Source organism: Callorhinus ursinus, unplaced genomic scaffold (assembly GCF_003265705.2).
Source record: "Callorhinus ursinus isolate GAN/ISIS: 27379988/994484 unplaced genomic scaffold, GSC_fseal_2.0 scaffold5, whole genome shotgun sequence".
In the NCBI taxonomy this organism is placed as follows: Eukaryota; Metazoa; Chordata; class Mammalia; order Carnivora; family Otariidae; genus Callorhinus; species Callorhinus ursinus.
The window spans coordinates 40,959,244-40,977,422 of NW_027397067.1; the positions used below are offsets into that span (position 1 = coordinate 40,959,244).

At 36.0% G+C, this 18,179-nt stretch overlaps 1 protein-coding gene and 1 long non-coding RNA gene across 4 annotated transcripts in view; one reads left to right on the forward strand and one right to left on the reverse strand.

Annotated features, from left to right (window-relative positions):
- The window catches only part of TMEM67 (transmembrane protein 67), a 50,212-nt gene that overhangs the window by 16,574 nt on the left and 15,459 nt on the right, over positions 1 to 18,179 (forward strand). For both annotated transcript variants that reach the window (XM_025870833.1, XM_073892965.1), the window contains 14 exons: positions 2,319 to 2,381; positions 3,490 to 3,644; positions 3,754 to 3,862; positions 4,626 to 4,712; positions 4,934 to 4,999; positions 7,103 to 7,259; positions 7,833 to 7,956; positions 9,248 to 9,353; positions 11,821 to 11,877; positions 12,946 to 13,044; positions 15,009 to 15,107; positions 15,357 to 15,443; positions 17,024 to 17,123; positions 17,215 to 17,354. In XM_025870833.1, coding sequence (XP_025726618.1) covers positions 2,319 to 2,381; positions 3,490 to 3,644; positions 3,754 to 3,862; positions 4,626 to 4,712; positions 4,934 to 4,999; positions 7,103 to 7,259; positions 7,833 to 7,956; positions 9,248 to 9,353; positions 11,821 to 11,877; positions 12,946 to 13,044; positions 15,009 to 15,107; positions 15,357 to 15,443; positions 17,024 to 17,123; positions 17,215 to 17,354 — 1,449 coding nt within the window. The remainder of the gene's footprint in view (positions 1 to 2,318; positions 2,382 to 3,489; positions 3,645 to 3,753; positions 3,863 to 4,625; positions 4,713 to 4,933; positions 5,000 to 7,102; positions 7,260 to 7,832; positions 7,957 to 9,247; positions 9,354 to 11,820; positions 11,878 to 12,945; positions 13,045 to 15,008; positions 15,108 to 15,356; positions 15,444 to 17,023; positions 17,124 to 17,214; positions 17,355 to 18,179) is intronic.
- LOC112823228 (uncharacterized) overlaps positions 1 to 18,179 on the reverse strand; it is a 51,702-nt gene that overhangs the window by 3,659 nt on the left and 29,864 nt on the right. Inside the window, exon 3 of one of the 2 annotated variants that reach the window (XR_003207966.2) lies at positions 17,198 to 17,244. This is a non-coding gene — a long non-coding RNA (uncharacterized lncRNA). Of the gene's footprint in view, positions 1 to 17,185; positions 17,245 to 18,179 lie in introns of both variants that reach the window. The other variant, XR_012378261.1, reaches the window with a different exon arrangement.

Genomic DNA, 18,179 nt, shown 5'->3' on the forward strand with positions numbered 1-18,179 from the left:
AATAGAGACCATGACTGTATATATATCTTTCGCCTAGGTTAACCAACCATTAATGTTTTGCTGCATTTGCTTTATCTTTCCATGTGCATGTAAAATGCGCACACACACACACACACACTTTTTTTTTCTGAGCCACTTGAAAATAAGTTGTAGATGTATGATACTTCACTCCTAAATATTTTATTATGTAGCTCCTAAGAACAAGGGGGTTTTTCCTGGTATCACACCAAAGAAATTTAAAATTAATGTAATAGAATTACCTGATAGACTGTTCATTTCCAAATTTCCTCTCTTGTTTGTGTAATGACCTTTATGCTCCCTCCTCTTTTTGCAGGGGCAGGAAGATGGGGAGGCGAGAGTCCAAGGATCCATTTAAGGATCCCACACTGCAATTAGTCTTTTAGTTTTCTTTAATCTAGACCCTACTATGTTTTGCTTTTGTGGTTTTTGTTGGTGTTTTTGTTGTTTTTGCTTTTATGCCATTGACATGCAGAGTCAAGGTCAGCTCTCTTGTGGAGTATCCCACAATGTGGACTTTTCTGATTGTCTTCTCATGATTAGACTCAGAGAAACATCTTTTTTGCAAGAATATGATATAGTGTTGTGTGCAGCCATTGCATCATAACAAAGAGCACGTGTTAAGTGGTCCAGTTCCTGGTGATGCTAAATTTGATTGCCTGGTGACTATGATATTTGCCATTTCTCTTCATTGTAAAGGGACTGTGATTAATAAGTTAGTTTTGAGATTTTACTTTGAGACTACTTATCCATTTGGTAGCCATTGATGAACCAACCTTGCCTGAATCAAGTTTTAAATTGGTCATTTCAAAATAATTTCACAGTTCTCTTACTCCCTCTACATTTATTAGCTAGCAATCTTCTGTAAAGATTTCCTTTCTTTCTGTGCTTTTTTTGTTTTTACTTTTTTGCGAAGTCATGAAATCTTTGTTTATTCAGTGTGTTATAATTGTTTACTTTTATTTTTCTTTTCAAAGCTCAAATTGTTCCAAATTTTGAAATAAGCTCCTGTGTTATTTTGACATGTCTCCATCAATCCTTTTGCACTTCCTTGGTTTCTCTATACCATGTTACAGGCTCAACCAATATAATTTTTAATAGCTACCTAACACTCTCATTAATGCACTGAAATTTATGTAATTGTAGTGCCTTTGAATATTTAGGTGTTCTATTAATAATATTGCTGTCAACCATTTTATGCAAATAGATATGTTTTTCCTTTTGGGGAGATTATTTCCCTAAGAAAAATTTCCTAAGTGTTTGTAAATTCCTGGTTTAAAACTTGTAGATACTATTTTATGAAAGGATCATGCAGCTTTAACACTGCCACTAGAAATGTCTGTGGGTTTATTTTACATGAATTTCCAAGCACTGTTGTCATTGCTTTCCATTTTTTTACTTAAAAAACTTTAGTTTTTTTTAATGTGATCTTCAATCTTATACACAGATGTGGGTTTTTTTCATAAAAAGTAAGAATTCTTGCTCCTTAAAAAGATGAAAATAGTGACTTATAATTTTATTTTAGGTTTTTTTTTTTTGATAGCTCTGGTGCCATGTTCCATATAATTTGGTTTTATCTCCTCTGTACATGTCCAGTAAATTACCCTGAAGGGTGTTTCTCAGTGTGTCAGTTTTTAGCAACATGTGCAGGTAAGCTCTAAAGCAGTGGTTCTTAGCAGAGATTTGTATCTGCAGCTTTCAGAAAACATGCATGCCTTGGTTCCTCCTGGAGATTGATTTGGAATGCAGCCAGGCATTTTCTGTTCTTAGGAAATCTCACAGGTGATTCTGATGTTCATCATTGTTTGAGAATCACCACTTTGGAGATTTTAAATGTTACTCTCTATATCCCCAATTTCCTATTGCTTAGAAAGCATTCATAAATATTTCTCTTTTATGACTTGCCAATTTAATACAGTATAATAATCCTAAATCAGCAAATGTTAACCATGAAATACTAAATCAGTATCCAGGTTTTCTTTTATTTTTTGCCATTTTGTTCTTTGTTTTTTATATTACTAAAATGGGCATAATAGTTTTTTCGGATTATAGAGACATACTTTGTTTCCTTATATCTTTTGCCTAAGTGACATGATTTTGCAGTAAAGTCCTGATTTGTAATAACTGAGTTTGGTTAGAATTAATTCTTATATTCCCATTTAAACTATTTTCTGATAACATTGAGAAAGTAATAGTAGCCATTTCCCATTGGAAAATATGCATATTAATGTTTTCCTAGCAATGTAGGTAAGGAATCTTCGTTTGAACTTGAAACTAAAACTTATCTTTTTTGTGAATAGGGCATGTCTTTCACTTCAGAATGGTTTGTAAAGTATTTGCAGTCATCAGCAGCTGCTTGTTGGGTAAGTTTGAATTTTTTAAAAGTAATTTTATTTCATTTTGAAGAATTGTGCCACCATTTTTTCCCCAGATAATAAAAGTCTTCTAAGTAGATATGTCTCCTTAGTCATATTCTATAAGAAGAATAAGCCACTTCTAGTGGAAAGAAAATACACAAAATTGAATGTCTTCAAGCTTGTTCAGCTGGAATTGAGTGTTAAGGGAAAGTGATTCATACTGTCATTTCGTAAATTTTATTAATGACCTACTGTGTGCCAGGCCCTGTTCTCAAATCAGGTTATATATTTCAGAAAAACACAGGAAAAAAATCCCTCATGGAATTATATTCTAAGTAAATGCAGGTGGTTCTAAGTGCTGTGAAGACAAATAAACCAGGATAAAGAGCATAGAGAGTGGAAGGGGTACTATTTCATGTAGGGTGGTCAGGATAGGTATCTCTGTCGGTGATATTTGAACAAAGCCCTGAAGGAAGTTGAGAGTAAACCATGTAAATAATCCAGGGAGAGAGTGTTCTAAGCAGAGACCACAGGAAGTGCAGAGGTTCCAAAACAGGAGTTCTCTGGTATGTTCATGCTTGAGTAACAGGAAGGAGGCTAGAGCGGCCAGAGCAGAGTAAGTAAGGGAAAGTGGAGAGAGAGATTTGGGGACAAAGGGGTCGCTATGGCAAGGACCTAGAGTTTACTGCAAGGGAGATAGAAGGATTTTGTGCAAAGGAAAATATGATTGAACTTCAGGTTTTGAAAGGATCAGTAGCATGGAGAGGAGATTTGGCAGAAGCAGGGAGACCAGTCAGCAGAGTATTACAGCAATCCGAGTGAGAGATGGTGTACCCATAGCCAAGAGTGGTAGCATGGAAATGAAAGAGGTTCAGTTTCTGAATATACGGTGAAGATTGAGCCAACAGGATTTACTGAGGAGTTGGGTATGGGAAGGGAAAGAAAGATCAGTGCAATGTTTGATTTGAGTAACTATAAAAATGGAGTTACCTCTTCCTGATTGGGAAAACTGAGAAGTTTGAGAGGCAAACTCAACAAATTAGTTTTCTTTCAAATATAGTTATTAAAGTTATTAAAGTCCATGTTACATTTCTTTGCCATTGTTCTCTCGTAGGTGTATGCCAATCTAACATCTTGCCAAGCTCTTGGAAATATGTGTGTGATGAACATGAATTCTTATGACTCTACCACTTTTGATGCATGCCGACTGTTTCAGTTCATCTTTGAAAATACTGCTGGACTGCGCACTGTTCATTCTATTTCATTTTGGTAAAGATATCCTGATTGATAAACTGTCATTTTAACCAAATTCAGTGAGTTACTGTCACAAATATTAATATTGGTACCCCATTACTAAAACAACTGTAATTGTTTACAGGAGACAGAATCTTCCATGGCTGTTCTATGGAGACCAGCTAGGATTAGGACCTCAAGTACTCAGTACCACACCTCTTCCTACAAATTTCAGTTTTAAAGGGGAAAACCAGGTATAAATCACTAGATTATCAAAAAACAACTGTATTTCAGTTTACAATTTTAAAAGGTAATAAGAATGTTGTTAGTCATAATTCTTGATTCTTTAGATTGTTTCTAAAAATTTGATTACTCAACTAAACTTAAATATCAGCTGCTTATAGGAATCAAACAATAAAGCATTCAGCAGTCTTACCTGAGTCTATGGATACCTCTGGATTATGTGGTTGTGGTGGCAAGTAGCACTTGTGGGACTGGGAAGGTAGTTTATGTCACCAAATGCCAGACAGACTCAGTCCTTCCATATCTCTGCATTTTTAAGAAGTGCTTCCAAAGACTGATAGGGACCCTATGCCATTTCCTTAGCACTTCACAGATCCAAATTTTTACCTTCAGCTTTTTGACCTTCTGGAATGATGAAATAGATTATTCTCCCCCTACTAACTCCCCAACTCTTCTGCACATCACATAGACACACACACACACACACACACACACACACACACACATTCTTAACAGGTTTGAAAGGAGGTTATCTGTCACTAGCATTGCCTTTCAATTCTGGAATAATAGTTTTAATGCAAAAAAACAGTTCATTTATTTTAGGTGTGTTTAATCATAAAGATACTTAGATTAATTTTGCTTCAAAGTAAAGATAGTTGAATATTTGATTTTTGGGAAAAGAATGGATCAGTCAACAATGAATGTTTCTTTATAGAATACTACATTGCTTCTAAAGTACGTGACATTATTTTATTCTTGTTTTTATTTAATCAGAATAGAAAACTGAAGTTTGTTGCTGCTTCCTATGATGTAAGAGGAAATTTTCTCAAGTGGCAAACTTTAGAAGGAGGTATTTTACAGGTGAGCATACTTCTAGCTAAAGAATTACGAATGTGCCTTGTTTTTGCCTCAGGCAAAAATGAGGAAAAGATTAAATATTTACTGGATTAGAACATCACTTGCATGCTACAGTTGATTTTTTTCTTGTGCTTTAAATGGGAATTTCTTAAAACTACTTTAAGTAGTATTATCTAAAGCAACATTATTCTGAAATATTTATCAGTTGTATTCTTTTGCTATAGCTCTGTCCAGACACAGAGACAAGACTGAATGCTGCTTATTCTTTTGGAACAACCTATCAACAAAATGTAAGTTTCAACTATACTAGCCTATATTTTTTAGCTTCATTTTTCACATCGATAATAATTGGAATGATCTTTGAATTTTCAAAACTTTTTTTTTTAAAGATTTTATTTATTTATTTGACAGAGAGAGATAGTGAGAGCAGGAACACAAGCAGGGGGAGTGGGAGAGGGAGAAGCAGGCTTCCTGCTGAGCAGGGAGCCCGATGTGGGGCTCGATCCCAGAACCCTGGGATCATGACCTGAGCCGAAGGCAGATGCTTAACAACTGAGCCACCCAGGCGCCCCAAAACGTTTTTAGTAGTAATGAATAATTTCACTGATATAATTTTTTCTTATTGGGGTGCAGAAAAATCTTACCTTCTTATCTATAGAGTTTATAATATAATGTAAGATTGTCATAATTCTTATTTATTTACTTCTAGCATATAGGTTTTAAAAAAATAATATTTATTTCTGAGCATTTTATTTTTTAAGATTTTATTTATTTGAGAGAGAGCACGTGAGAGAGAGAGAGATCACAAGTAGGGGGAAGGAGTAGAGGGTGAAACAGACTCTCCACTGAGCAAGGAGCCCAACTTGGGACTTGATCCCAGGATCCTGGGACCATGACCTGAGCTGAAGGCAGACGCTTAACCGACTGAGCCACCCAGGCACCCTATTCCTGAGCATTTTAGAATAAAGTGAAAATATTATTTTTAGTGACTAATAAAAATGTTACTTCCTCTTCCCTCTACCCACCCCCCCCCCAGTTAACAAGTAAAAATGCTTCTTTTTCTTTCCTTCCATACTTTTTCTCCCTTCTTCCCTCCCTGACCTTCCTTCCTTTAGAAACCCATTTCTGAATTATGGAATGTACAGAGTAATATTATGAGCCATTACACTTTTGAAAGACATTCACTTGTCTACAAAAATACTTCTTGATAAAATGCATATACATACACCATAAAACAAAACTGTGATTTCAGTTTTGTTAGAACTGCAATGAAAAATGTCATCATGGAAACCAGATTGGAAGATAATAAACATTTTTAACAGTGGTTATCTCTGGATGATGGGATTACAAGTGATTTATTTATTTTTTTATATTTTCCAAATCCTCTATCATGAATATGAATTCACTTTTATTATCATAAATGACTTATATGTTATTTAAAAAAGAAAAAAGAAATGTTATTATGTGTTTACCATGAGACAGGAGAACCAACCCTGGTTAAATGCCTGCTGCTGGATGCTCAGCATTTTATCCTTGTTATCTCATTTGATCTGTGAAATAACTGTGAGAAACATATCATTATCTGTGCTTCATAGATGAGGAAATGGTGCTTAGTGAGATTAGGTAATGAACTTAAGGTCTTGCATCAGGTAAATTGTGGAACCAGTATTCTATTAGGCTTAAAATTCCTGGTTTTTCCATTGAACCTGGCTGCCTCTGAAGTAGTTCACAGCCTAATAGAGAAAACAGCTATATAGACAAAGAATTGCAAAGAATGTGGAATGTTGTGTCTACAAGGTGCCATACTGATACAAAGGAGGAGTCATCAGCAATTCCTGGAGAAGTACTAAAAGGCTTCTTGGAATGAGTGACATTTGGGCTTATAGAACGAATATGAGTTTACCAGGGAAACACAGTGGGGAAGAGAGTGTCAGGCAGGAACGTTTGCGATGTCAAAGAGACAGAATAGCATAGTGTATTTAGGAACTGCAAGTATGAATGGACCATAGACTGGTAGAGAGCAGTGGGAGATAAGCCCGACTCTCTTAAGGGAAGCCAAATCATAGACATCATTGTATATCAGAAGAATTTAAGACCTCATCCCATAGGACAGTAGTTTTTAAACTTTGTCACTGATGTACACTTAACGTTAAGAATGAAGGCATACCCTCTCCAGCTGTGTTGTAGGACAAGAACCAGGCAGTTCTTTACTCTTAGTTTTTACAGCCCTTAAAAAGAATCATGTTTATAGTATTCATGTTTTGGAAGGTACATGGAAATGTATATAAACAAGATAGTTTAAAGATATTTTATTTTACAAAATTAAAAAATACTTTAAAAGATACTAAATATGCTTTCTAATTTTCAGTGCTTTTATTTTTTTATTTTTCCAGTGTGAGATTCCTCTCTCCAAGATCTTAACTGACTTTCCCTCTCCTATATTTTATGATGTGTACCTTGAATATACTGATGAAAATCAACACCAATATATTTGGGCTGTGCCTGTGTTAAACCTAAATCTTCAATACAATAAAATATTTGTGAACCAAGGTAAGACATCTGTACACTCTTTCTCGAGCTAAAAGCCAATAAATAAGTCAACCAACATGATAATTTAGTAAGCCATGGGTTATAAAAAAGGGCATGGATTTTCTCTTATGATATGGTTTTATGTAGTCTGCCAAAAAGTAAAACAATAAGATTAATGGTATATTTAGACATTTTTACCAAACGTGTCAGGCTTATTGTTAAGAAATTAATATTATCGCTTAAGTGTAAGCTGAGAAAAATTAGTAGAACTGTAAATTGGGGCTGTGCTTCTTCAAGCTTTCTCAAGCTGCTTTTCGGATAAATTTATTTATGTTGTTTTCGTATCAGAAAATTTTTCTTATTAGGTAATTTGCAGGGAAAATATCTTCCAAACAATCAAAGATATTCAAGTGAGGTAGGGAAAGCTCTTACCAGGAATTTCTAACTGCGATAGCTGTGCAGCCATCTTATCTGAAACAGAATGTACTAATTTTGTGTTTTAAATTTATTCAGTAAAATTCTCGAGAGCCATCTTGAACAATTTGAAGGTATTTTTTTAATGCTATCTTTTTTTCTTCCTTTTTATGATAAAAGACAGTAGCTCAAGCAAGTGGCTTCTGACTCGGCGCATTTTCTTAGTGGATGCACTAAGTGGACGAGAAAATGACTTAGGAAGTCAACCAAGATTAATTCGAATTGCTACCCAGATCTCACTGAGGTGAACATCTGTTGTACTAAATTAAGCTTGGAGTGTACGGGAAAATGTTATAATGAAAGTGTTTACTAGTAATTATCTGAGGAAAACAATAAGGACAACTGAATTGGAACAATGCGTAAGGTTTTTTAGATATCTGTGTAGATTGGTATACACCAGTAGCAGTGAGGAGCTCCAAGGGAAGAATTATATCAGAAGGACCTGAGGAGTTTTGTCAGAATTCACACTCTGGCCCTGCTGAATTAGAATGGGTTGAGAGGTGGAGGGAAATTGAATAGCAGTGGGCTGAAATGGGAATGTTAGAAAGAGCCCACCCAATGTTTGCAGTGGGTAGGCCTCCTGTGTGTTTTCACCTCCTTAGTGGTCTAGGTTGGCCCAGATTAAGTATCAACACCTCCATCTTCTTAGGAAATCTTAAGGATGACCCTACCTTTGGGTAGTGCCATGCAGCTCTTATTTCTGTTTTCAGTGTGAGATTGTTCCCTCTAGATCATCATTGACTTTCCCACTCCAATATTTTTTGATGTGTACCTTGAACACTGGCGAAAATAAACACCATCATCTTACATGAGTCTGGCATTTTGAAACACTTCAATATATCTTTTTTTCATTGTTATTTCATTCTGATTTTCATATTAGTCTTATGAGGTATAAGCAGTACAGAAGCTTTATTATATATCTTGCTGAAGTCCAGATGTACTGTTTTTAGCATTCCCTCAATTTACTAATGTATCACTAGTAAAAATGAAATTGGACCTAGTCAGGTCTGACTTGATCGTGGTGAAAACATGCTAGCCACTAGTGTTTGGCACTTTCCTTTTTGATTTACAAATTATACCCATGCCTTGAATTCAGCAAAATACACTCCACTATGTGCCATAAATAGTACTAGATATGACACACATTATTTTGTTAAGAATTCATCTTTCTCTTTTGAAAATCAGGATGTTATCTGCCTTTTTCTAGGCTTTGTTTAACATTTCACCCTTGACTATTCCTCAGAGATGGTTCACAGTACTTCAGTGATTTCATTTGTAAACTTCATAAGACCTAGATCAGGAAGGGTTTCTAATTTGTCTCAGATGGTATATTTTAATATTAAGTTTTGACTACTAAGATAGCTTATGTTGGTACCGTTAGTTTATGTTTGACCTTCCCAAGTCCTTATTCACTGGTTGGTTTTGAGATCGCCAAGACTATCCATATTAAAAAAAACAAAACAAAACAGGAAGTTAACTGTATGTTTAAGGACTTAGATGTATTTATAACTATAAATGTATTTTCTCATAAACAGCATTCACCTTGTACCCAACACAAAAAATGGAAACATTTACCCTCCTTTAATTACCATTGCGTACAGTGACATTGATGTCACAGATCCCAGCAGCCAGTCTGTGAAGGTGAGTCCCGTGCCAGTCAGTGCCTCTATATGTGTTAATGTGATACTGATGCAGTTTACATTATGGTCAAAGGCTATTTGTCCTTTTTCAAGTTTTAAATAAACACTGCACTTAATATAGTCAAGTCTTAATTACTTTTTACTAATAATGATAAAGGTGCGTTCCTGTGGATCCTTCAGGTAAAAAAACAAGAATTAAGTTTTTTTCTAGACACCATCAGCAGCAGTCAGGCATCCCTGTTCGAGATCCTGGGGTATGCTGAGATATGTAGTGTCTGCTTCTGTCCTCTTTGGCCAACTTGCTTGCACTGAGATTTTGTTTTCTTGGCTAATTAAACCAGAAACTCAAACTTTCAGCAGGCACGAGTGGTCTCTTCTCACCAGGCTTGCTCACTTGATGGAAATAGACTTCAACAAGTAGAAAGAGATTCAAATTATCAGTAGTTTATAACTAGTAATGCTAAAGTGAAGTAGAGAATACAGTTTGGACCTGTAGCCACGTAAGCATCCTACTACTTCTTCTACTCAAAGTTAAGTGCAGAACTAAAGGCCTCCTTGCCTGGGAGGTCCGTATGGAGGGGAGACCTCGTACACCCTGAAGAGGGACTACACCAAAGGGAATGAGCCTGGAAAAGGCTGAGTTCCTTCTCCCAACCTCACCAGTCAGATAAAGCCTCTGTGCTTTGAGGAGGGGTTCATGACAGAGGGATAGAGATCAAAACCAGAGGCAATCCTTCTGTACTTTTTCCTCAGGGAGATTAAATGGATATTCCCTTCCCTCTCTGGAAACGGGAGAGATGTTTAAGCATTCCCTACCTCCAAACCTCACTAACAGCTTTGAATTCACTATTTTACTTTCCTAAATGTTAATGTTGTAGTTCCTCTAGCCAGTACTTTGGGCTTCTCTGTTGTGCCTGTGCTTGTACTCAGCTGCTGCTGGATTCAGGCTTTCATGAAGCGAAAGGTAGGCACCTAGGATAACTTCTCTCTAAAAGATGTTACATCCTCATTTGTATGATGTAACTGGATGTTAAAATTAGTTTCCATTGCCTGAGCTTGTATGCACCGTAATAGGAGGAGAGGAAAATCCAGAAACAGGCTTAGTAACAAAAGACTGGCTGGTTTAAAATTTCCTGGGTAACCAAGAGTATATTTATTTTAAGATAAAACACTTCTGGGTCTTTTCTTTAACTATTTTTGTTGTTGTTTAAATATTCCAAGGGTGGTCTTGATAAATTAGAAAATAGAAAAGGAATTGAGAGAATCATGAAACTATACTGGTGAAATCCACCTCAGATTCATTCTAAGTGTAGAATGTACAGTTCTTTCATCATTTCTTAATTTTTTATGACAGTTGTTGTAACAATTCTACATCAGTTAAGCATTCACCTACATCTCTGCTCTCTCACCAACAGCGAATAACTTTCCCTCGTATCTTCTGAGCAGATCAAGACCATCCCTCAGATTTCCCCTCCGATGAATTCCCTCAGATTTCCTCTTTAATACTTCAGAATCTCTGTTTCATTATCCTTCCTGTCTCTTGTTCTGATTTTTAAGAACAAAGGGCCCTTCTTCTTTTCTTAAATTAATCTTCTACCTGTGCTTATTTGCAGTACTTTCTCCAGTATCCTGTTTCATCCCTAATCCCTTTTTCAGCCAGCTCCTCTGCTGGTCCCTTTCCTTTGCTTAAAACAGCCATCAAGTTGTCCTATCTTAAAAACAAAGTAAAACAACCAGCCAATAACATCTTTGCTTAATTCTGTCAGCTTTTTAACTTGATATTGTGTATCTTTCCTTGATTTCCCAACCGTTTACTCTTTCATCATTTGCAGTCTGGCTCTAGTCATTTTTCTTCTTTGAAAACCTTTTTCTTGAATGTCAGCAATGAATTCCATAAACATTAGCTTTATTTCTTTATGACTTGACATTCATACAACATTTGACATCATATTTTGAGCCTTCTTCTTGAACTTCTGTTCTGTGAGCTTGGTAAGACTTTGGTATCTAGCCTCTCCTACCTCTCACAGTCCTGTTTCTCTATCCTTTACTGGTTCTTTCTCGTCTCTTCATATAGTGCTATCCCTAAGATTCTTGCTCAGCCCTTTGAATACTCTGCCTTCTTAAGGTGTGATTGTTGAGCCAGTTGCTAAATTCTTGATACGCAAGATTAGTCACATTCCTCAGTTATAAAAACCTATCAGAAAATGAAATATTAGCTTGACTGCTGTTAATGAACCTAAATGAGTTCCTAATGAACCTGTCTTTCTTCTATGTATGTTCAAAAGGGATATTCAAAGCATCATGAATAATTCCTCAAAGTATTTCCATTTATGTATAAGTAAGGGTCAACTCTAGTAATATTAATAAATTAAAAATATGGCATTTATATGCAAATACATCTTTATAGTAAAAGTAGCTTTGTGTTATATAATTTTAGTATGGCTAATTTGCTTTCTTTTAAATACCAGGTTTCTTTCTCAGTCAAATATGAAATGAATCAAGGAGAAGCACAAGTTCAGACAGATGTAAGTTTATTTAACTTGTTAAAATATTTACAGTATGTTTCTTAATTAAAAAATGTTTAGATATACAAGGGAATTGTCAAAATAGTTCTGCCATGTATCCTTCACCCAGCCTCCCTTTATGTTAACATCTTACATAACCATAGTGCAATGTTCACAATAAGGAAAATAATACTGATGTAATCCTATTAACTGATCTACATACTCTGAATTTCCCAAGTTCTTTCACTATCCTTTTTCTGTTTTAGGACCCAACCCAGGGTCACATATTGCTTTTAGTGGTCACGTCTCCTTAGTCTCCTTTAATCTGTGACGGTTCCTCAGTCTTTCTCTTTCTTTCAGAACCCCATCCTACACTTTTGAAGAGTGCCGGTCAATTATTTTGGCCTTCAGTTGGGTTTATCTGATATTTTCCCATAATGAAATCAAGTTCATGTAGTTTTGACACAGATACCATCGATATGATGTTGTGCCCTTCTCTGTGCATCATATCAGAAGGCACATGGTGTCAGGATGTCTTAATACTAATGATATTAACTCGGATCATATGTCTAAGGTGGTGTCCGTGGAGTTCCCCACTGTATTTTTCCATTTGTAATTAAGTATCTTGTGGGGAGATACTTTGAGAGGATGCAAATATTCTGCTTCTCATTATCCTTTTGGTCTCTAATTTTAGCATCCAGTGATGATTCTTGTCTATAAAAAGTATTATTGTAACATCTGCCTCATAATGATTTTTCTATTTCCGTCATTTCTTCTATATTTGTTAAATGGAATTCTATAAGGAGTTGTCCCTTTGCCCACATAGATTTATTTATTCAATTATTTCTTTAAATCAGTATGGACTCCTGGATATATTTATTTTATTCTCGTGATTATAATTCATTACTATCTGTCTTCTTGCTCAAATTGTCCTAGAGTTAGCCATTGGGAGTTCCTTCAACTTGGTCCCTATGTCCTTGCAACACAACACACCCTCCACCATTTTTTGAGCACATCTTTATACTCTATTTGCATATTTGAACACTGATGGGGGAAATTACATATATTCCAAAATGTTCTTTTTTTTAGATTGCTTTGGGTGTTTTGGGTGGGCTGGCTGTTTTATCATCTCTTCTGAAGACAGCAGGGTGGAAGAGACGCATTGGGAGTCCCATGATTGATTTACAGGTATGATGTCAGGAGTTTTTTTTCATCTTTTCACTACTTTGTATCCTTTTAAGATACAGCTGGAGAACAACTAAAAATTGCCTTAAGTTTCTCTGGGGTGTATAACTAGGAGAGGTATATGCACACCTCATTCCCCTCCCACGTTGCTGTATGCCAGTCTACACTCCCACCAGCAGCACTGTTCTAGTTTCCACACATCCTCACCAACGCCTGATATTTTTCCAGCCTTCCCATTTTTTTCCAGTCTGGCAGTATAAGTAGTACATCACTGTTGGTTTTGTTTTCATTTCTCTGCTTTTCATATACTTTATTAATCATTTGGGTTTCCCCTTCTGTAAACTGCCTGTTTATATCCCTTGCAAATTTTTCTATTAGGTTTCCAGTTTCTCTGGTTTATTTAAAGCAGTTTTTTTGTGTTTTCTAAATATGAATCCCTTTTTGGTTTTTGATGCTAAAATATCTCCTCCAAATATGACCCATCTGTTATTTTTATCTATGTGTTACTTTGCTTAACAGAGACTCTAAATTTTGATATTGTCACATCTGATTAGTTTTTCATATGCTTCTAGAATATTTTTTAGGAAAACATTCCCAATCTCAAGATCACAAAGATATCCTCCCAGGTTTTATTCTATTAACTTTATAGTTTTACTTCTCATATAATCTTTTGTAAATTTATCTTTGTTTTTATTTTTATCTAACATTTATTGAATATATGCTAGGCATTTTTTTAAGTTTTATTTACATAACTTATTTAATCCTCACAATAGCTCTGTGAAATCAGATACAATTATTATCATTCCCATTTTATGCAGAATGAAATTGTGGCAGAAGTAAAATAAACTTCCTACTCATTTAATTTTTTAAATATATTTTTTAAAAGATGTATTTATTTATTTGAGAGAGAACATGCACTGGGAGGAGCAGAGGCAGAGAATCTCCAAGCAGACTCCCTCTGAGTGTGGAGCCTAATGTGGGGCTCAGTCTCATGACATGAGATCATGACTTGAGCCAAAACCAAGAGTTGGACGCTTAACTGACTGAGCCACCTAGGTGCCTCTCTACTCATTTAATTTTTACAATTCAGTAATGGTGGTATTTATTTCTATTTTGCTGATGAAGAACATGAGAAAGGCAACATAGTAACTTGTTTGTACCAGAATATCTTCCTGACACCAAAGCCAGTGTGCCAAGGAATCAGAGGAGGGGGCTTGGTTTACTATTCGAAATAGAAAGAAAGGCTTTCCAGAGAAGTGAACTTTAGGCTGGGTTGGGTTATCTGTACATTCCACAAAATAGTCACTGAGGACCTACTTTCTGATTGCCAAGAACACTACCAGCTGCTGGCGGATGTGATAGTGAGCAAAGACAGATCTGGTCTCTATTCTCAGAGCTCATGAGATTTTGCCATAGAGAAGAAGAAAAGAATATTTGATGAAACAATAAACAATGCCCATTTCATTCCACAAAATAATTGAAATGCAAGTTAATCAGAGAGTAAGTGGTTGGAACTGGCAGGTGAGGCTAAAAAGTCCATTTTGATCTAGGTTGTGAAGGACCCTGTGGGTCTGGAATTTACACTCCAGTGAAGAGTCACTACATTTTTAGGAAACGGAGTGACACAATCCAATTTACATTTTAGAAAACTAACTCTGGTGGTAGTGTGAAGGACTGATTGGGGTGGAGGGCTCCAAAGTAGGAAAGAATTAGGAAGCAATGTAACTTTCTTAGACGGTGAAAGGTGAAAAGTGTTGGGTGAGACAGGTGCTTTTGGGAATAGACTGAAAGGTACAGATCCAAAGGAATCCAGGAGATGGCCACAGTTGGGCTTTATAACTGGGTGATCCATGGATACATGAAATAAGGCTTCAAGCTTGAGAAACTGGGTAGAGACTATGTTACTGAAAGTGATAGTGTAAATAGATTGAGTCTATAACAACTATAATTCTCTTTTTAAATTGCAGACAGTTATGAAATTCTTGGTGTACTACGCTGGTGATCTGGCCAATGTTTTCTTTATCATCACTGTGGGAACAGGTCTTTATTGGCTTATTTTCTTCAAAGTAAGTGAATTCCCGAATTTAACCTAAATGTTAATACCTGAATAACTGGTAAGCTGTCTTTATAAAGGAACTGTTTTTATTTGGGGGTATTTCTGACCAAGAGTATTGAGGCAAGTACTAAACCACCATTTCTTGAATGTGCTGTTTATTGAGTATCACCACTTTCCTTTTCTATGCATCTTTGGTTTATAAATTGTGCTTATTAAAAACCTTGTGTGGTCATATTTAACAGTGTAATTTTTATCATAGGCACAGAAATCTATCTCTGTTTTGCTACCAGTGCCAGCTCAGGAAGAACGTCTTGTTACTTATGTGGGATGTGCTTTTGCTCTGAAGGTAAGTTTCAAAGGACAGATTCCTGAATTTAAAAGACCTGCTCTTAAACTCGTAAGTCATTAAAATTAAAATGTTTTCAAAATCTTTGGTGTAAAATTTAGCTTTATTTTATTTTTATTTTTATTTTTTAAAGGCTTTATTTATTGATTTGTCAGAGTGAGAGAGTGGTACAAGCAGGGGAGTGGCAGGCAGAGGGAGAAGCAGCTTCTGGCTGAGCAGGAAGCCTGTCGCGGGGCTCGATCCCAGGACCCCGGGGTCATGACCTGAGCCGAAGGCAGACGCTTAACGACTGAGCCACCCAGGCGCCCCAAATTTAGTTTGATTTTAAAAGGAAGCATGAATTATTTTATTTTACCAAGGAAATATAATAGGTAGTTCATTCTGAAAATCTAGCTTAAATAATTTTCCTAAAAAGCCATAATAAGTATTTTTTGGATTAATACAAGTTATAGCTAATTTGGTAAAGTGATAATTCATCATATGACTTTCTTTTTTAAAGTCTGAAGATGCATTCACAATGGGATAAAATGTCTTTAGGCATGAATTTTACCTCTTTAATGGGCAATAAAGGGTACCACCCTGGATAACATGCTGAATTTGTCTTAGAATTTGTTTTCTCTGTCTCCATATTCCTTTCCTCCTCTTCTCATGGCATCCCCTTTCCCTATTTCATTTTTCTGTCAATGTATGTGAAGCTTCTTAACATGCCCCTGGTAGATCTCATCCCATGGTCCTGTGATTATTCAGTGTCTGCTTTTCCCACTGATCTGTGAGCTCCTTGAAGAGAGAAATCATCCTATCCTTAACACTTTTATCCTTTGATGAATAATGCATCTACTAGGAAGAACACCCTAGATTAAACATATTACTTCTGTTAAATGAAAAAGATGTGTTTCAACAACACATTTTAAACATTAAGTATCTCAACACCAGGAATAGAAAAAAAGATAGTGAAGGCTTCTTAAAGCCTTTTTTTTTTTTAAAGATTTTATTTATTTATTTGAGAGAGAGAGAGAGAGAATGAGAGAGAGAACACGAGAGGGGGGAGGGTCAGAGGGAGAAGCAGACTCCCTGGTGAGCAGGGAGCCCGATGTGGGGCTCGATCCTGGGACTCCAGGATCATGACCTGAGCCGAAGGCAGTCGCTTAACCAACTGAGCCACCCAGGTGCCTCGGCTTCTTAAAGCTTTAATTAAGACAGCCAATTATAGTTGAAAAATACCTTTACTTATAAAGAAATCAGATGGTCTAGAAAATAAAAGTATGCTTTTGGAAACCTTGGGAAAGAGAGTCAATTAGGCATGGCCCCTGTATGAGGAAGAGGTAGGATGTTTACTTTTTTCATATCCCTATTTTAAAGAAAGAGAAGGGAAGGCAAATTAATGTGTATGAAAATTTTGTGAATTTGTTGATTCCGTGTTATTTGATGAGCTTCTACTGATCCCCTGATGATATGATAACTTTGTCATTTGTGAAAATTGTATATTCTTGTGATTACAGGATATTTGTTTCTTAAAAAAAATCATTGTATTCATAATCAGGCTTAATGTGGATACTTTTCAAGTGTTCTGTCCTTTTCAGGCTCTGCAATTTTTGCATAAGCTTATATCCCAGATTACCATAGATATATTCTTTATTGATTGGGAGCGACCTAAAGGAAAGGTTCTTAAAGCTGTTGAAGGTAACTGAAATAACCATTGTACCAAAATTCTTTTGCTGCTTTTTCCAGAACAAAGATGAAACTCTTTTACTTACTTTATCTCTCTGACCAGGTGAGGGTGGTGTTCGGAGTGCCACGGTTCCTGTGAGCATATGGAGAACATATTTTGTAGCAAATGAATGGAATGAAATTCAGACTGTGAGAAAAATTAATCCACTCTTTCAAATACTTACTGTCCTCTTTTTTTTGGAGGTATAAACTTTTTTAATTGTGTGCAACTTCTGTGTACCTCGTAAATATTAATTTCGTATAACTCCAGCTACATTTTCATGGAAGAGTTTTCTAAAGTTTTCTGAAGAGTTTTCTGAAGTTATCAAGCCGATACAAAGAGTGTCTTTTAAAAATTGTGTTAAAATACACCTAATATGAAATTTACCATCTTAATCATTTTTAAGTATGCAGTTCAATCTTGTTGGGTACATTCACATTGTTGTCCACCAACCCCTAGAATTCTTTTCATCTTGCACAACCGAAACAACAGCTTCCCATCCCCACTCTCAGCCCCTGGCAATTACCGTTCTACTCTGTCTCTTTCAGTTTGACTACTGTAGCTAAGGAATGGCTTTTAAACCCTACTGGTTTGTATCACAATTCCCTGGGCAACTCTTGTAAACTACTATGCCTGGCCTCACCACTAGAGATTATGTTTGGTTCAGTAGCTCTGAGGTGAGCCTAGTTATCTATATTTTGAAAAAACTTCCTCCCTCTCTAATTTGCATTCTGATTAGAATTAGAATTCTACAACAATTCAACAGATCATCACTGAATGCTTACTCTGGACTGTATTCAGTGCCAAGAGCTGGAGCTATAGCTGAACTATGCGCAGAGAGTGGCTACGTGCTTTTCTGATACCTTTACAGGTATCCCACAGATCTGGCTGGTATTATTAAAGGAAGTGTTATGTACTGAATGAGACTGAACTATGAAAACTATGAAAACCGTTTATGTGGGTAATAACTTTTCTTAGGAATTAGCTGCTTATATAAAGTTAGATGTGAATTATTAACTCTTAGGTCT